The sequence below is a fragment of the Salarias fasciatus genome, chromosome 18, assembly GCF_902148845.1.
Source record: "Salarias fasciatus chromosome 18, fSalaFa1.1, whole genome shotgun sequence".
NCBI classification, from domain to species: Eukaryota; Metazoa; Chordata; class Actinopteri; order Blenniiformes; family Blenniidae; genus Salarias; species Salarias fasciatus.
In genome coordinates this window covers 11,777,925-11,796,408 of record NC_043762.1, presented here as the reverse complement: position 1 = coordinate 11,796,408, position 18,484 = coordinate 11,777,925, and the positions used below count along the sequence as shown (strand labels likewise).

Here is an 18,484-nt window from a genome sequence, read left to right as displayed (position 1 = left end):
GTTCACAACGTTTAGTTCAGCTCACTCCTTCTTTCTCTTCACCAATATTAACACATTCCTCTCTTTTCCTTCACTTGGCTCCAGTGACGTCGGCTCTGGGACAGCTAATGATGATGAGAAGTTATCATTAGTTTGAATAATAGCATTTTTTTGTGCAGTAGATGTTAGGCCTGTCCTTCCTGCTAAGGACAATTCATTATTCCAGACCGAGTTTGTTTATGCATGTATAGATCCTGTTGCTGTCTGATGCTGCAGAGATTTTCTTACAGTAAAGCAACAAACGCAACTTCGGCTCTCGTTGTGTCAAACAAATCATTAATTCTTGAGTCTCGATCATCTGTCATGTGAAAGACCGCATCAGTCGATGCCCGTCAGTCCTGTTACTCACACCTTGATGCCGCTCATCACATCAACAACCTGCTTTCAACCTTTCTTCATCAGAGGCGGACGTGAGCATCGTGCGATTCCTGGACAGCCGCGTCGTGCGCGAGGGCGACGACGTCCGCTTCGAGTGCCTGCTCTCGCACGAGGACGCGCCTCCGGTGCGGTGGACGCTGCAGGACGTCCCGCTGCAGAGCAACGAGATGAACGTGATCCAGAGCGAGGGCCGCACGCACAGCCTCACGCTCAGGGGCGTCACGGCCGCCGACACCGGGACCGTCTGCTTCTCAGTGGGGAACCACACCTCCACCGCCTCGCTCACCGTCACAGGTGAGACACCCGACCGCGGTGGAGTTTCCCTCACAGCCTCAGGTGAGGAAGTCGGTATTGGTTCACGTCACAGGTAAGAAACCATCCAGAGTTTCTGTTTTTAACAGTCAGAGGTAAGAAACCAGTTAATTCCTAAGTACCATCTTCACAAATAAGAATTTATAAAAAATATATGAATAAAACGACTAAACATGTGTTTTTTTTTACAGGTAGAGGAAAAACGTACAGCAACACTTGAATTTAAACTCAGTGGGAACAATTGTTCAATTTTTCTTATTTAGACTGTTGGAGAAGACAGTGGGAAGAAGCCACCTTTTCTTTATTTTATCTATTGAGGTCAGAAATCACAAGATTTAGAGTTTTCTTTTCAGTCACGTAAGAATTCACTTTATTTTTTGGCAAATTTCTTGGAAACCTTTCCAACATTTTCTATTCTTTCCGCCTTCTTTTACATCTTATGGGACTCATTTTCCTTCTGTTAATCTTCTTTCACAAACAAATGAAATGTGATCTCATGGGTCTTTTCATTCGGTATTCCACTTTTCATTCAACAGTTTTCTCACTTTAATGAAGCTGTTCACTTTTCCTTTTTTATCACGTTCTCAAACTTGAACTAAACGCATCTCTGCATACTTTGAAGTGTGTTTAAAAGTCTTGGGGCTTTGCCACCTTTTTCTTCGCCTTTTTCTTTCACCACTCTCACTCTTTCTCGTGGCACTTTGGTCTTTTTTCAGCGTTAGGTTTGGTATTCATAGGTTTAAGACTGTTTCCTCTCTGTGGACACATTTCTGAAGTTACTTCTGCCCTTGGGCCTTTTTGTTTCGGCAGAATACAGCGACCATGAGCCGCTGCTGCCACAGTTGATATTGACTTTATTCAGCAGGAACAGCAGATAGTCTCTCCTCCTGTCTGATTAAAGCTTCTACCTGCTTTGGATTAACCGGCTCTCCATCAGCATGCCTCCAAACCAAGCAAACCTTCATCTCATGACTTGGAGGAGACTTGAAGAAGGTTGAGGTGTTCTGCAGAAGCTGTCAGTCGATTGAAGCAGGTGTTACAACATTGAGGAGACTTGCTAATGCTAATCCTGTTAGAGGGAACATGTAGGGATCTCATCCAGAGAATGTTGAAAATGGCTGGTTATAAAGATTTTGCACTTACCTTTGACCAACATGTTGAATTTGTACTTAAAAGCTACACAGATATGTCTTTTCTGGACTTTTTTAAGAGGCAAAAAAGAAAAAAAAAAGCACAAAGAAAGCACTGTTTATCAGTCCCCTAAGTTCCTTATTTCTGAATTTACCCAACCCATTTCGCTCTTTGGTCTTACTTAGGCTCTGCACCTCTTGCACCATTTCCCTTTGCTGATTTCCTGCTTTCCTTGCACATTTTTATTAAAGACTGTTATTTTGTGTGAATCAAACAGGCGAAGTCTTTACTGCTCCGATTTGTGATGTCTTTGGGTCCGTCTGTCAGTGTCTCCTGTTTTTCGTCTGTATTCAGTGTAAATGTCGAGTGGCTGATGCCGTCAGGTCTATGTGGCGGCCGCTCTTGATTCACATTCTTGAACTGGTCTTTCCGGCAGCGGCAGCCGTTTCCTTCAAGAAGGAGCTGGAAAGTCAGGAGGCCGTGGAGGGAGGCGAGGTCTCGCTGTCCTGCGAGACGTCCCACCAAGACTGCACGGTGACCTGGAGGAGGGGCTCCAGCGTCCTCACTCAGGGGGAGAAGTACAGTATGGAGAAGAAAGGCTGCATTCACATCCTGCTCATACATAAAGTGAGCGCAGAGGACGGTGGAGAGTACAGCTGCGATGCAGGAGACAAGAAAAGCACCGCCGTGCTGACCGTGAAAGGTAACGGAGCCAGACTTCACCTGGCGTCTCTCCTTGGGTTCGTTTTACATCTCATCATCTGGATCCTGTGAGGTCTCCTCTGTCTTGAATGTACCGGTAATCTAAACTGGAAATTACGCACGAGAATAGATTTAAATTAAAATGTAGAAGTGTCTTTAACCTCAAGTCCAGAAATATTGGAACACTGTGAAGTCTGAATTAAACATAAACAACAATAAATCCACTTCTAATGACAGGTCAGTTATAGAAATGGATAAAAGTAAAAACACTCAGACTCCTCTAATGTGAAGCTATACCACTTTAGAGTTTCATTGTGTGTGCAGGTTTTTTATCTTTTAGTTCAATATTATTTCTGCTACACTTTTGAGACGGATAGAAATATTTGACTCTTTGCACTCAGACTCTGGGGCGCCAAACAGAATGAACTCTCCTTTCATGATGTTGACAGTCTGGGGTTCAGTGGAGATGGGGAATTGAACTTACCACCTTCTGCCTTTATAGATTACCTCTCTACCAGCTGACCCACTGCCACACTGAGTACAGTATGTTACTGCCATGGCCCAGTGGGTTAGCGCGTTAACTCTGCTTGTATAAAGACCCTTTTTCATTCTGGAATCCTCTTTAAAGGCTCCCAGTTCAGCATCCAGACACTTTGACCACGTAGACAAACCTTCTCAGCCCTCAGACTCTTTCACTCGGGAGTTTCATCAGTCTCTCTTCCACTTTGACCATGAAGCCTTGAACCCAGTTCTGCATCCTGACTCACTTACTATGACTTTCTCTTGTTCAGCATCTGAACTCTTTCTGATGAGGAGAGCCTGGATTCTTTTACCATGGACTTTACCAATCTCACATCTTCATTTTTTGTAGGAAGCAAAGCTATTTTATTCCTGCACCGATGCAACTATGATCTCTCTACACTGATGACAGTGATGCTCTTGCCCCTCTTTAGCCAGTGAGACACAAAAGAACAACTTTTCTGGATTTGAGGTCAAAACTGATAAAATTTGGCTCCTCAAATATTTACTTCAGAATGAGATCAAACGGTAACAAGGGGTTAATGGGACATTAGAATGAGTTTCTTGCTGGTGGTGGTTCCACCTTCATGAAACTCTGATTCCCCATCATGCCATTCACCTTCAGAGCGTGTTCGCATCGTCCGAGAGCTCCACGACATCACCGTGACGACGGGGCAGGACGCCGTCTTCGAGGTGGAGCTCTCCCACCTGGGCGCCGAAGGCTGGGAGTGGTGGCTCGGAGACAACCTGCTGCAGAACAACGACCTGAATCAAATGAGCAGTGACGGGCGGCTGCAGCGCCTGGTGCTGAAGATGGTGACCACCGACGAGACCGGGGACGTGGCCTTCGTCATGGGGGAGGAGCGCAGCGTGGCCTGCCTGCTGGTGGAGGAGAAACCCAAAGGTAAAGGAGACGACGCAGTCCTCAAGTCACCCCCATCATCAATCCAGGGGCTGGAAATCTGCTGTCATTATAATCATCATCTTCATCCTCATCATCATCATCGCCTTTGCTTTTGGATCAAGTTTTCTGCCTTTACTAGAAAGCATTAATTAAAAAAAAAAAAACAAAACAAAAAAAATGTAATGAATATCCTAACCATGTAATTCTTTAAAGTTGACCGTAACATTTATTTGTTTTGTTACCTTTGAAATATGATTTATAGACACACAGTAGATTGTAACTCTACAGGCATCTGCAATGCGAAGTACACTCCACTCCTTTGTGGGATGTTAAGAACATCAAACAGTTGATCCTCTTTGAATCAGTGTCTGATTAAGGTTGAATAGAACGTTGAAAAGTGACATGTTACTGTATCTCCAATGTGTTTATCGTTAACATGCTAGTAACTGATTACTACTATCAGATTAGTAATAATGATGGAGGAGGATCACCTAAGTTATCCTGAACTCAGGACTTCTGCCAGCAACATGAATGATTGCTGACTGTAAGTAACATAAGCCTGTATCCACAGTGGCTGTGGTGCCCAGTAGCAACTCGAATAGCAAATGGCGTCCATTTCTAATAGACATCTGCTGCTGTCTGCATGTTGGCAATTTGTTTCAGCTGCTTTGTTGCTGCTTCTCCACATTATTAGTTCACAAGTCAGTTTGGTTCAAGAAACGCTTAACATCTTACTAAATCAAATCTCAGTGACCAATAGAACTTCAGCTTTCGTTTAACAATATGAGTACAGCACAAAGTGTTCATGAAGAGACACAACTGCAAATGTAATATGATGAACGTGGCACTACCATGAAACCGAGTCCAATAAGACGTGACACCAAGTGGGTGAAAGTGAATGCAAATGACCACTGAAAAATACATTGTCACCAAAATGAGACAATAAAATGTACGACAGAAGAAGCAACGATTCAAAACTACCATACTTGCACCTCAATATCACAAAATGAAACACCACAAATGTTTTTGAAAATTCTTCAATTGAGACACAAAGTCAGCAGGACCAAAAAAATGTTACATGAACCGCTTCAAATTTTACCAAAGATGTAAAACTGCGATACCAAGGCATAAAAGTGATGCAAAACCAGATTGAAAAAAGTAGCAGAACTGCAGCAAAGACAAGCAAAATGGGATGGAAAATTACTTTCGCACGAACAGCCACAAAATGATGAACGAAATGACAAAAACTTGCAGACTGACCGAAATGGTTTTTGCAATTTTCAAACCAAATCAGACACAGAATGGTCAAATATAAATAAAAATTCTCAATAACTACTCAGCTTTTCCAAACATGAGCAGAATCACTCAGCATGAGCAAAATTCATATCAACAAATAAACATCAATTCTGATGACATTTAAAAAAAAACAAAAAAAAAAACAATTTAAGTCCTGTATTAATATTAATCAGCACTGTTTGAAAGAGGGCTTTAATATTTAATAGACCAAAAAGCCACCAGTTGTTTTTATTGTACAGTATTTCTTATTTTTTTTTGTCAACGCATCATCTAAGAAAGAATCTGAAAATAATAGAGAAAGTGTGTAATCTCACCAGCTACCCATAGCCCAGTCAGTCATGTAATACCAGTTTGTTCCACCAGATGGTGCCTACCGTATTCAACGACATTCACACTCAGTGTGCAATAGTGGCATTACCTATATTCTGCAAACTATGAAGTGTACTTCCTGTTGCATATGGCTGCAGAATCAATGCATGAATACAAGTATGTAGCTATTGGATTTCTAGTAGGGATGCAGAAAAAGGAAACAAACTATGAAAGCTACGTTTCCCATATTTCTAGTGCTCATAGTAGAGAAGCCACACGACACGAAGGCCTTAGAGGGTGAAACTGTGACTCTGGCTTGCACAATCTCCAACCCCAATGGCACGGTCACCTGGATGAGGAACAATGAGACCCTGCGAGCAGGACTGAAGTACGACCTGAGACAGAACCAGGCCTCCCACCAGCTCCGGATCCACAACCTGGTGCCCGAAGACTCGGGAACATACACCTGTGACACCGGAGATGCACAGTGTGACGTCACATTGACTGTGGAAGGTAAAGACCTGAAGCCACCTGTAGAAAAACCAATGAAATGCAAGTGTGGACCCAATTGGACTGAAAGGAAAGCTCAAGTATTTCTCAAGCTCCATCTGCCTCTTGCCTCAAAGATGTTACTCTTATGGCCTCATCCACCCGCTTGACGTCCTGAACCTGTTTTAAACTCTCACCAGGTTCCCCAGCCTTCTTCCATAAAGAGCTCAAGAGCCAGGAGGCAGAGGAGGGTGACGATGCCACCCTGCGCTGCGAGGTGTCTAAGCCGGGCGTCCGTGTGGAGTGGAGGAAAGGAGGTGTAGTCCTCCATCCCGGAAACAAGTACAAGATCAAGCAAGACGGGATCGTCCGAGAGCTCCAGATAAGCAACCTGGATCCGGAAGACAGCGGCTACTACACCTGTGATGCTGGAGACGCGCTCACTACAGCTTCTCTGGCCGTGAAAGGTAGCCTTTCTGCAGCAGTGTGTCTGATGTCAGGTCCTCCTGTGGTGTCAGTCGAGTCAGCACAGAGCTGATTAAACATCAGAGGCTCAGTGTGTATGTGTGTGTCTGTGTGTGTGTGTGTGTGTGTGTGTGTGTGTGTGTTTCTGACTCAACAGTGAAAGAAGTCTTCGTTATCTCTGGTCTTAAGACCACTGACGTGTTTGTGGGCGAGTGGGCGGCGTTCTCCTGCCAGCTGTCAGGCCGGGCTCCCGGCAGGGTGGAGTGGTGGCTGGACGGCACCCTGCTGGAGAACAGCCCCACTAGCGAGATAGGGCTGAGCCAGGGCAACGTCCACACGCTCACCTTAAAGAACCTGGCCACGGACGACTCCGGCACGGTCGCCTTCAGAGCCGGCAGCCTCACGTCCACGGCCAAGCTCTTAGTCAAAGGTACCGGATCGTACGGACGTCTGGAGACGAGGGCGGCCACAAGTGTTGATACTTCGATACCCTTTTTATACCATGTCTTTCACATTGACGGTAACTTACTCAGGCTTCTAACTGGGGAAAGGTGTAGATGTCTTCCCACAATGCATTTCTTCAGTCTCTGCATCTTCTATCCTGCCAGATCCAAGATAAAGTCACAGGAGGCTGAAGCCAATCCCAGCTGACTATGGGCGAAGGCAGCATGCACAATGGACACATCCCTAATCAAACTATAAAAAAACAACTTTATTGATGTTGGTGCAATTCAGACTAATTGACAGGAATATTGACAATGTGACAACAAGACAAAATATAAAATAAAATACAAGTCATTAACTTCAAACACATTCTTTAAACCGCAGGAGGAAACCACAGTACCCAGTGAAAAACACATGCACATTTGGGTAGAACATGCATACCAAATGTAGGAAGGTGTCAAACTAGGATCTTTGTTGTTAGACAACAGTGATAACCACTACAGTGCTGCAGAAAACAGATAAATATTATGGTCCTTTAGAATACAAGCAAAATCCCAGTGATCTGGAACAAGCTGAAAAAATAATCAATAGCATCATGGATGATAAAACATGCACCCAGCACCAGAACTAAAGCGCAGGATAGCAACATTGCTTGGCACAGTGGTCAAAGCTGTATTTATGAGGTGAAGTCTAACACCAAAAGCTGCAGAAATAGTCAGCAACTAATTATTGAATCTCATAGTAAGACGTTCAGTTATAGTTTTACTGGTCCAACCTGCTGCCCTTTGAACTAAAGGTAACCAGGCTGTTTATTTCCTTTGTTGATAAATTATTTTTCATCCTTTTTTTCCTCAGAGGTATCGAAAAGGGTATCAAGTATGATTTTTACCCATCTTTACTCTTGGCTTTTTCATTACTCTGCTGGAAACTGAGTTCAGCAGTAACTCAGTAAGTCTTTTTTAAACCCTGCAGAACCTAATGTCTACATTTCTAATGATATAAACACATCAGTTAAAACCTGTTTTTGACCCTTTTTTTGTTGCTGTTGTCACCACAATAATTATAAATCCAATAAATAGACAGTGAGCTGAAACAGACCGGTGCAGGAATAAGAATTTGTCACAAACTGTGACTGTTTTCTGCAGGGTTCTTGAAAAGATTCAGAGCAGATTTTTTTCTTTTTAGTATTTATGGTGCATGAGCAGCAGTGTTTTACGTTTCATTAATCACAATAATATCTGCAGAGTTTTCCTGCTGAATGCTTTGAGATAATCAGAAGTGGGTGCAGCACCACAGTTTGATTGAAGCAGACAAGCTCAGTGAGTTCAGAGACACAAACAAGCTGCTCTTTTCTCTCCTTTCTGGATGAGAGGAAGCTGCCTTTTTCTTTTTTGGGTTGCTGAAGCAATGAAATGATAATCACGATTATGTTTCTCACATTTGACAACACTGACATTCACAAGGAAATCTGTCTTTTTTCAGTGGTTCTCATTACATACAAGTACACATTCTGAGTTAAAAAGAACAACCCCAGCTCGACTCAAGATAGTAAACTCACACCCCATACAGCAGTATTGCTGACATTGCGATGCTAATATTACCCCTAGATGTATTTTGAAGTACTGCGCAGCCAACTGGAGTTATACGAACACAGTTGTTTGGACCAACAGCATTGAATTTTTCCATTTACTCTCCTTCACGCAATACATTTTTGTAAACACATGCAATATTTGCAGTTTTTTGGTACACCGTGAATGTTCAATATTTTCGCGACTTAAAATGATAATGCAGCATCTAAAGTCAAATGTACAGTTGTACAGTGAGCTGCTTTTGGCAGTATTTTTTAGTTGGTGAACTCAGAAATTTAAGTGTTCACAGCTGCTCGAGAGGTATCAGGTGCAGAAAAGTTTGATGACTGTGTAACTGATGTGCGCCACCGTTGTGTTCATGAAAGACTGAGCGAATGACCTAAAGAGTAGCCAGAGATCATCAGTGAATAAAGTGTGCTTCAAATGATTTGATGTTGAACATTCGTGCTTGTATTATGATTGTTAGTCTTTAAATTAAAATCAACCTGACCCTGTTGGGAAAGATAAAGTCTTTCCTGAACAGGCCGGTTGTGTTTAGATTGTCGTGAGGGCAGAATTGTGGGATTTGTATCTGCTGTTGTAAACCAGGCCAACCCTCAAAGCATGATCGTGATTATTATGAGGTTAAGTATGAAGCCTGAACTCTACAAAAGTCTGAAGAAGCTATTATTGTTTGGAGGAGGGAAGTACAGAGCACAGACATGCTGTGTAAAAGAAAGTGCTGCTCCACCCATCCATGTAGGCTGGCTGCTTTTTTTTTTCCCCCCGACTTTCTTTTTTTTAGCATCTGGCCACTGTCAGATACTCATTTACTGCCACTGTCCCATCATCCCAATAAAGCTCGGCCCTAACCTTCCAGCACTAAAACCTTCTAACACCGACCACATGCCACCCTCCATCTGCCCCGGCTGTCTCGGCTCTTGATTTTGAACTTTGACTTTTGGGCTTTATGACCCCACAGAGCTCACGAGGCTCATTGATCCACTCAAACTCATGGACAGAACCAGAGCATATCAACTTCACACACCACAAAAATATCCAGACAGTATTCAGAGAAAAAACTGACAAGATGTGACAAATGGGAATAAATACAAGATGCAACTATGTGCAAAGCTTTTAAAGGAATACTCCGAAGATTTTTGACCCACGCCCTATCCTTCTCATTGACAAAGTTAGACAAGCTCATAAATACTTTTTTCGTGTCTGTGTGTCCAGTGGCAGGTTTCCAGGTGTTAGCATCGTAGTTAGCTTAGCTCAATCGCTTGAAGTCAATGGGAAACAGAGCCGGACTGATGAAAGTGGACAAAATACTCCTTACAGTGATCCAGGGGATAGCATATTAGCACATGAAGTAAATCTGAAAGGTTATAAAACATTTTAAAAGATGTTAAAATAACGTTTTGATACACACAGATCTGCACAAGCATAGTGCGCCATGGAAGGATGTACCAGCGCACAGTGGCTGAGTCTATAGCTTCTACTGCTGTGCTCTGGTATATCCTTCCGCGGAGCACTGCGTATGCGCAGGTCTGTGTGTATCAAAACGCTATTTTAACGGATTGAAAAGAAAACACGTCTTTTAAAATGTTTTATAACCATTCAGATTTACTTCACGTGCTAATACGCTATCCCCTGGATCACTGTAAGGAGTATTTTGTCCACTTTCGTCAGTCCGGCTCTGTTTCCCATCAACTTCAAGCAATTGAGCTAAGCTAACTACGATGCCAACAGCTGGGATACAGCCAGTGGACGCAGAGAGACAGAAAAGGTATTTATGAGCTTGTCTAACTTTGTCAATGATAAGGAAAGGGCGTGGGTCAAAAATATTCGGAGTATTCCTTTAAAGACTGAGTATCATGCAGAAAACACAAGCACAAGAATAAATGTGGTATTTGGGAAACCCTTTGCTGATACTGCATCAAAAACAACCATTGTTTTGTTTGTAAAACCACTACATGAACTGAGAAACACTTAAAAATGATCGTCTGTTAAAACTTCCAAAAACTAGCATCTGTGAACTCCACCCTCTCTTTGAATGAACCACACACTGGACACAATGGGCCATTCGCGTAAGGGACTTGACACACTCAAAGATATTCAAATACTTGGGTTCCCTACCATTTAGTTAAACTGACCAGTATAGTCTAGTGTAGTCTAGTCCAAATCCATGACCAAGCCTTGTTTATTTGTATGGAAACTACTTAGGTTGAACAGTTCTGAACACTATTGTCTGGAAATTCCTGAAAACAGAAACTGTTTCACAAGCAAAAGGCAAAACGACTACTAGAAGAACGAATATAAAGCAACACATCGTTGACATTTTCTATATCTGATCTGTTGTGTTTGAACTGCTGTCAGACATTAAGGTTTGAATGATTTGCACACTGTTGCAATCTGTTTTTATTACATTTGGGGGGGGGGGATTAGACTCACATTCGCCTAACAGTCTAACCACTTTGCGGGGTTATAAAGCCCTCATGTCGCCCAGCATGTCCTGTTGGTATCGTGATGTCCCGTGGTCGCGGCCTGACCCTTTGACACACTCCGACCTCAGATCCCACAGTTGAAGTGGTGAACGAGATGGAGGACCTCTGGGTGGTTGAGAACCAGCCGGCCGAGTTCATCTGCCAGTACTCTCGGCCTGTCAAGGCCCAGTGGAAGAAAGACGGGCAGCCCGTGCAGCCTGACGGCCGAAGGGTGGTAGTGGAGCAGGACTGGACTGTGGCTCGCTTGTACATTAGCCGCGTGTCGGCCGAGGACAGGGGCTCGTACTCCTGTGAGGCCGAGGGGACCTGCGTGGTCGCTTCACTTCATGTGGAAGGTGAGCTTCCCTCCACAAGGAAAGACCAGCAAACTATAGGGACTCTCCTCTGCTCCAGAACACCTGGAAAGATAAGCTGATGTTTCACTTCGAGATGGTTCATGATATAACTCATTAAAACCCCTGACCGTTATTTTTTTCTTTATTTATTTGCGTCCCGCAGCCAAACCCATCCACATCGTTCAGGGCCTGGAGAATGCGGAGACCTTCGATGGCGGCGAGGTGCTGTTCGAGTGTGCTCTGTCTCGGCCTGAAAGCAAAGATTTCTGCTGGCTGCTTGATGGGAAACCCATCAAAGAGTCTCGTACTGCTGAGATTGTGACCTTCGAGAGCGGCCGGCGCCACCTGCTGCTGCTCAAAGAGCTGCATGTGAAGGACAGCGGCACAGTGATGTTCAAGGCTGGGACGGCTTCCACCACCGCCCAGCTCTCAATTAAAGGTACATTATCACCGTAAACACGAAAAACTGAGGGTTTGGTAATACCCTGTCTAGTTTGGTCCCAGTTCTGGTGCTTGGTAGGTTCCTGCAAAAGTGTACACTGAAAAAAGACAGTTTATATTTTTGTATGTGTGGAACAGTTATGTTCTACATACCGAAAGGTCCTGCAGTTGTCTGCTGCTGTAGATATTTAAAAAGGATGAAAGATGAATTTGGATGAAATTGCTGATATTCGGTCCTTGTGTGTAGCCGGATTGTGTGTTTTTATTTGACGGTAATAGTGTATGTCCATGCAGGCTGGCAGCTGGAAGTGGTGAAGCCTCTGGAGGACAAAGTGGCCGCGGTGGGAGAGAAGGTGGAGTTCTCCGTGGAGCTGACGGAGCCCGTCCCCTCAGCAGAGGTGGCCTGGTATGCTAACGGGGTGGAGCTGAAGCCCAGCGACCTGTGGGCCATGAGGGCCGACGGACCGGCGTACCGGCTGGTCCTCAGACAGGCGCCACTGATGCCCCAGCAGGAGATCACGTTCGCAGCCAGAGACGCCCTTTCTCTGGCCAAACTCACAATCATCTGTAAGTTGAGCTATTCTTATAACGCTCTAATGAGAAAAAAAAATCCTCCTTTTGTTTTGAATGAGCCTTTAACTCAGTTTTCTTTCCGACAGCGGTGCCGGATCCCCCGGAGGACCCTGAGGTCCTCAGTAAGACTCAGCAGTCCGTCACCCTCTCCTGGTTCACCCCGCTCCACGACGGAGGAAGCCCCATCCTGGGCTACAGGGTGGAGACCCGGCTGGTGGACAGCGCCCTCTGGCTGCCGTGCCATTCGGAGGCGGTGTGTAACACTGAGTTCGTGGTGGAAAATCTCAGCGCGGGAAGCAGCTACAGGTTCAGGGTGGCAGCCATCAACCGAGCCGGGACCGGAGAGCCCGTGGAACTGCCTCAGACCGTCCAGCTGGGTGAGCGTGTGTGGCCTTTAACTGAAACCCTGAGTGAAATAAGAGAAAAAGCAATGTAGAAGATGGATTCAAGCATGGTCTTTGTTTTAGCCTGTTTCCACACAAGGAACTTTAGTAATGCTTATACCCTTTGAGGAAGCATTGAAGTAACTAATGATCAAATGTTTCAGAATGAAATGATTTTCTATGTTCACTAATATTTATTTTTCTTGTTTTATTTTAACATAGAAGCTCCGAAACCGCTGATAGCTAAACCAGGTAAGATGGCTGGGGGTGGTATTGTGAATGTTGATATGATGATGATTATAAATTTGAGATACATCTTGTGGTCCACTGTCTACCCTCTTCGCCCCCACTGTCACCTCATACAAATATGGGAGGCTTCAAGGTTGAAGCACCCGGCGGTTTCTCGGGTCTGCTCAAGAAAAAAGTCAACAGCAGTTCAAGCAGTCAGTATGGAACTGGTCAGAAAAATACTGATTGTTATTATTATCAAATTAGCAGCTTTAGGATTTCTCCATCCCAGAGTACGATGTATGATTTGTATCATGTACCATGTACTTGTCTTGCACTTCTAGTCTAGTTAATCTTTCTTTGATAAAAAAAGACTAGTTGATTTCCAAGTGTGAATTATGGCGACCAGAATAGAATGCATACATAATGTGAAATGGAAATCTCATCATACAATCTATGATCCTCAGATCTTTTAACCTCTTCCTTACACTCATCTCTAGGTGGGTTATCGTCATCTTTGAGTGTCTAATTTAGGGTTGAGGATCATATTCATGCTCCATATTCAATTTTCATGAAGTGAAACAATTTGAAATTCCTTCTTACTCGTTACCAACAAATGTGAAGCATTCTGTTTCAGCATTGGACCAATGAAAAGCTGACAGCTGGCGTTTTGACCCTTCTGTGCTGCAGATGTGAAGCCGGTGGAGTCGGAGGCTCTCGGACAGCCCAGCCTGCCTCCTGAAGCCGCCGAGGAGGCCGACCTCCATGAGCTGTGGGAGGAATCGGCAAAGAAACGGCGCATGAGCCGTGAGCCCACCCTGGACTCCATCACCGAGCAGCCCGAGGACGACGGGAAGAAGAAGAAAGAGGAGGTCAAATCGGCGGAGAAGGAGTCGGTCGTCGTGTCCAAGACACAAGAGTCCAAAGTGAGCATCAGCTCGCACGAAGAGGCAGTCTCTGAAAGCTTGTCAATAGCATCCTACCTTAAAACCACCAGCACAACGGCGGTGACGGTGGTCACGTCATCCAACAAGTCCGAGACGATGACCACGGAGAGGTTCTTTGATCATTTCAAGAATGCAGAGAAGCGGACGGTGCGGCCGGCGGAGGTGACCGCCCCTCAGACGCCTGAAGAGAAACAGGCTAGTCCAGAGGACGCCAGCCTCTTGGAGATTAGCAAAGAGGACGAACCGGAGCTCAGAGAGGCCGCCATCAAGATTCAGGCCGCCTTCAAGGGCTACAAGGCCCGCAAGGACATGAGGCCTGTTTTCAAGGAGGTCTTCAAAGACCAGACCAAAGAGCCCAGCGGCACCATCCACCTGGAGTGTGTCGCTGAGGGGAAACCAGACAAGGTCCGCTGGATGAAGGATGGGGAGCCGCTGATGGACGGAAAGCACCATCACATCGACATCTACAACGATGGCACCTGCCTGCTGGTCATCACCGCCATCACCACCAAGGACACGGGGGTGTACACCTGCGAGGTCACCAACAAGTTCGGGGTGACGTCTCACAGCGCGAAGGTGACGGTGGGCTCAGCGAGGGAGTCGTCGGGGAGGCGCCCGCTGACCGTGGGCTACAGTGCCGACAGCGAGCCCGAGAGCTCTTCAGGCAGCGAGATGGACGAGAACCTGCGGCAGGCCAGCCGCCGCCTCCGCCGCCTGCTGCGCACTCGCCTGCCGCCCGACGTGGAGGAGGAGCCGTTCGTCAGTGCGGACGAGGGAGACCTGCCACCCCCCGACCCTCACTCCTATCGCGAGGACGAATTCTACATCTACATTCGCTTCGACTCGCGCTCCGAGGCCGAGGTGGCCTCGCAGAGGTTCCAGGAGATGTTCACGGTCCACGGCGTCCCCGTGGAGACCACCATCCTGCCGGCCGGGCCGCTCAAAGTGGAGCTGAGGATCAAAAAGATGGGCCTCTCGCAGGACGGCACACAGACGCCGACACAAGACCGACCGGCTCCTGCAATCATGACCGGAGCTCCAGGTTAGAAATACTCTCCAGTGTTTTAGCCCAAAGTTACAGTCTAGAGGTCAAATTTATCCAAGATTAAAGGAACAGCTCAATTTTTTGCTGATATGAATCTGTAGAAGTAAAGTTTTTGAAACATCCTGCCCAGTCTTCTCAATGTACCATCAAATCTGTCCAACGTATTAAATGTAAGTCACAACAGAGACAGGAGTTCTTGGCAAAAAAGAAAACGGATCATCAGGGATCTTCAAAGAGACACATTTATGAACTAAAGATGTTACAGAATCCTTCAGACCCAAGACGTTATCTAACTTGCTCATCTCCATTCCAACGTCATGCTTCAGGCTCGATGTGCTCACACGGCCTCGCTCTGTTCGATCTTGTTTTCCCAGCTGCCCCGGTGTTCCTCACAGAGCTGCAGAGTCAGGACGTCCCTGATGGCTACCCCGTCAGCTTCGACTGCGTGGTCATCGGAAAGCCTCCTCCCAACGTCCGCTGGTACAAGGACGGCAAGCTGCTGGAGGAGAACGACCACTACATGATCAACGAGGACCAGGAGGGCTGCCACCAGCTCATCATCACCACCGTGCTGCCCACCGACATGGGCGTGTACCGCTGCACGGCCGAGAACAGCAGCGGCATCGCCGCCACCAAGGCCGAGCTCAGGGTGGACAGTAAGTGACGTTTGTTAAGAAAAAAAAAACACACACACATAAACACGGTTTTAAAACTCATGTTAAAACTGTCTTTCAGTGTCGTGCAGCTCAGACTACGACACGGCCGCCGACGCGACCGAGACGTCGTCCTACGTCAGCGCTAAGGGGTACGCCTCCAGGTAGGTTCACTGTTCGCGCTGCGTGACCAAGTTTTTAAAATATGCACAGCACATGCCGCGTGTTTGTAGCTACTGAACAGCGGAGCCGATCTGCTTTTCCCTTCCACAGCAGAGAAACGGAGACCTTCGAGTCTGTGGCCGAAGACGATCAGCTGCCTCAGGTGGTGGAGGAGCTCCACGACGTTCACGTCAGTCCAGGTTCACCCATCGCTAAGATGCAGCTGAAAGTTAAAGGTAATATCTGCTCATGAAATAATTATTAAGTGTAATCAACGAATGTGTAATATCCTATAAGTGCTGTCTCGTAGTCCATCACGATATTAACACCTTCAACAGAACTGTTTAACAATTAAGAGTTTGAAATCTTTGACTTGCAGGTTTCCCTAAACCCAGAGTGTACTGGTTTAAAGACAGCCACCCTCTGAGGCCCTCAAAGCGGGTTGCGCTGTCATCTGAGAGAGACGTTCACAGCGTGGAGATCGTGGAGGTGAAGAGAGACGACATGGGCGAATACTCGGCTTACATCAGCAACGCAGCCGGCTCCGCTTATTCCTCCGCTCGACTGATCGTACTGAGTACGTCTGAGAACCATCACCTTTGAAATATCTTATTCTAAAATTATCCGATGCAAAATGTGCTAATGTTTGTTTTGGATATATCCTTACAGATCCTGGAGAGAGGATGCCACAAGATAAACGAGGTATTTTGTAAGATTTATACCAAAAACTTGTCACACGTACATAAATGGATAAACAGAGTTACTTGACTTTTACGGACCGAGCTCATAAATAAATGCATGTCATAAAATATCCCATGTTTACTGAACTGTAGTCAAACAGGCTGACTGTCTGTGCTCGGGGTTTATGTTGTTTCTTCCATAGACCCTAAGGAGCCTCTGGTGCCACCTCGATTCCTGGAGAGGTTCAGCAACAGGAAGGTGAAACAAGGAGCCAGCATCACTCTGTCGGTTAGAGTGGAAGGTACTTTCATCAGAATGTCTTTTTCACATCATGGGAACTTAGCAGCGGGTCGCTGATCCTTGTAAAGAAGATCCTAAACTCTGAACGTCATGAGCGTTGGTGCTGTTACCGTTTGGTCGCCTCTCAGTCCCGTTTATCACTCCTCTCAGGCTCCCCCGCCCCGACGGTGTCCTGGCTGAAGGAGGAGTCGCTGGAGGACGTCCTGTGGATCAAACCCGACACCAAGGGTTACAAGATGGCCAGCTCGGGTCGGCAGCATAGCCTCATCCTGATGGACGTGGGCCCCGAGTACAGCGGCGCCTACACCTGCATCGCCACCAACAGGGCGGGGCAGTCCATCCTCACCGCTCACCTGGAGGTGGACCGCAGTAAGAGAACCCAACACTCCCCCAACATGCTTCACAGTGGAGCCTTTCAGGGGAAAACTGTTGTATTAAGAGTCAAACTGTTTGTATCCAGATGTATTGACCTAAAACTATGCGTTTATCAACTGTTTTTTTTTGTTTGTTTTTAGCAGCTCCTCAACCAAAGAAAGAGCCTGTACCCTCCGAGTAAGTTCATGTTATCACCTTTATATATTTATTTTCCGAACATTTAAAGACACAAAGAGTGAAACATGACTGTGAACGGTCCACAGGGTTCTTGGGATCACTGTTAGTCCTCCAGAGGAGGAGGTGGGCCAAGGAAAAGGTCAGAGCAAAGCGGCACTTCCTGTTAGCTCACATGTTTTCAGAGGAAATGCTTCATGCGGATGTGGTTCTCTCCTCCTCAGAGAGCAAGGTGCCTTACCTCGGTGAAGTAGGTACAGAGGAGTTCCTCATGAAACTCACCTCTCAGATCACTGAGATGGTCTCTGCAAAGATCACTCAGGGTAAGTATCCAACTACTAAATATACACATTTTGTCACTTTATTGAGGTTTTAGATACGAATCAGACTGCAGAAAGACCCTTGTTAAATATTAACCTCCTCATATATTATGCAGTGAAACGCTCCCACACAAAATAAATCTGATCTGAGAAGATTCACCTTATTACCAGAAACTTTGCAGAAAGCTATCATGAAACCTCTTTGCATAAAACCATATTTTCCTGTCAATCTTTAACTCTGCTTAGTCACACTTTCATGATGTTTGAAACTAAATAATCTCTGTGGAGATTTAAACAGGTTAATGCATAACCTCAGAGCCCCATTGATGCGACAATGTTTTCAAGTTAACATGAAAAACTTTTGTTGCATTTATATATTAAAAAAAAATCTAAAACTATACTGAATAGATTTGATTTTTTTTAAAGTTAAATAAAGTTAAAAAGAAGTAGAATTTTGTAAAGTTAATTTTGCAAAGAATTATTTAACAAATATTGTTAAGAATGGATGCATTAAAAAGGAACTTAAAAAAAATTGAGAGCAAAGCATTTTACAGTGAGTTATTGTTATATTTTTACTATTTTCATATTATTTTCTCAAATTAGAGGTTTGGTGAAAATTGGCATTTTATAATGTGAGACACACACACACATGCACACAAACACACACACGCGATTGTTGTCACCTCTTTTTTTCTTCAGTTTTGAAGGTCAAAACAATAGTTTTTCTCAGTAGTATAAAGTAACTGGATGTGTCATTAGATGCTGCTCAGATAATGTCGAAATGACTAAGTATAGTTTTCAGCA

General features: G+C 45.2%; 1 protein-coding gene across 1 annotated transcript in view; it reads left to right on the top strand.

The window, feature by feature from the left end:
- Positions 1-18,484, top strand: part of obscnb (obscurin, cytoskeletal calmodulin and titin-interacting RhoGEF b) — a 79,603-nt gene that overhangs the window by 50,661 nt on the left and 10,458 nt on the right. The window contains exons 40-60 of the mRNA XM_030114471.1: positions 442-711; positions 2,297-2,563; positions 3,707-3,985; positions 5,846-6,103; positions 6,280-6,546; positions 6,702-6,974; positions 11,132-11,398; positions 11,562-11,837; positions 12,134-12,406; positions 12,499-12,789; positions 13,714-15,012; positions 15,390-15,671; positions 15,751-15,832; positions 15,942-16,066; positions 16,210-16,407; positions 16,500-16,532; positions 16,714-16,812; positions 16,962-17,180; positions 17,330-17,363; positions 17,450-17,502; positions 17,585-17,683. Of these exons, the coding sequence (XP_029970331.1) occupies positions 442-711; positions 2,297-2,563; positions 3,707-3,985; positions 5,846-6,103; positions 6,280-6,546; positions 6,702-6,974; positions 11,132-11,398; positions 11,562-11,837; positions 12,134-12,406; positions 12,499-12,789; positions 13,714-15,012; positions 15,390-15,671; positions 15,751-15,832; positions 15,942-16,066; positions 16,210-16,407; positions 16,500-16,532; positions 16,714-16,812; positions 16,962-17,180; positions 17,330-17,363; positions 17,450-17,502; positions 17,585-17,683 (5,244 nt within the window). The remainder of the gene's footprint in view (positions 1-441; positions 712-2,296; positions 2,564-3,706; positions 3,986-5,845; positions 6,104-6,279; positions 6,547-6,701; positions 6,975-11,131; positions 11,399-11,561; positions 11,838-12,133; positions 12,407-12,498; positions 12,790-13,713; positions 15,013-15,389; positions 15,672-15,750; positions 15,833-15,941; positions 16,067-16,209; positions 16,408-16,499; positions 16,533-16,713; positions 16,813-16,961; positions 17,181-17,329; positions 17,364-17,449; positions 17,503-17,584; positions 17,684-18,484) is intronic.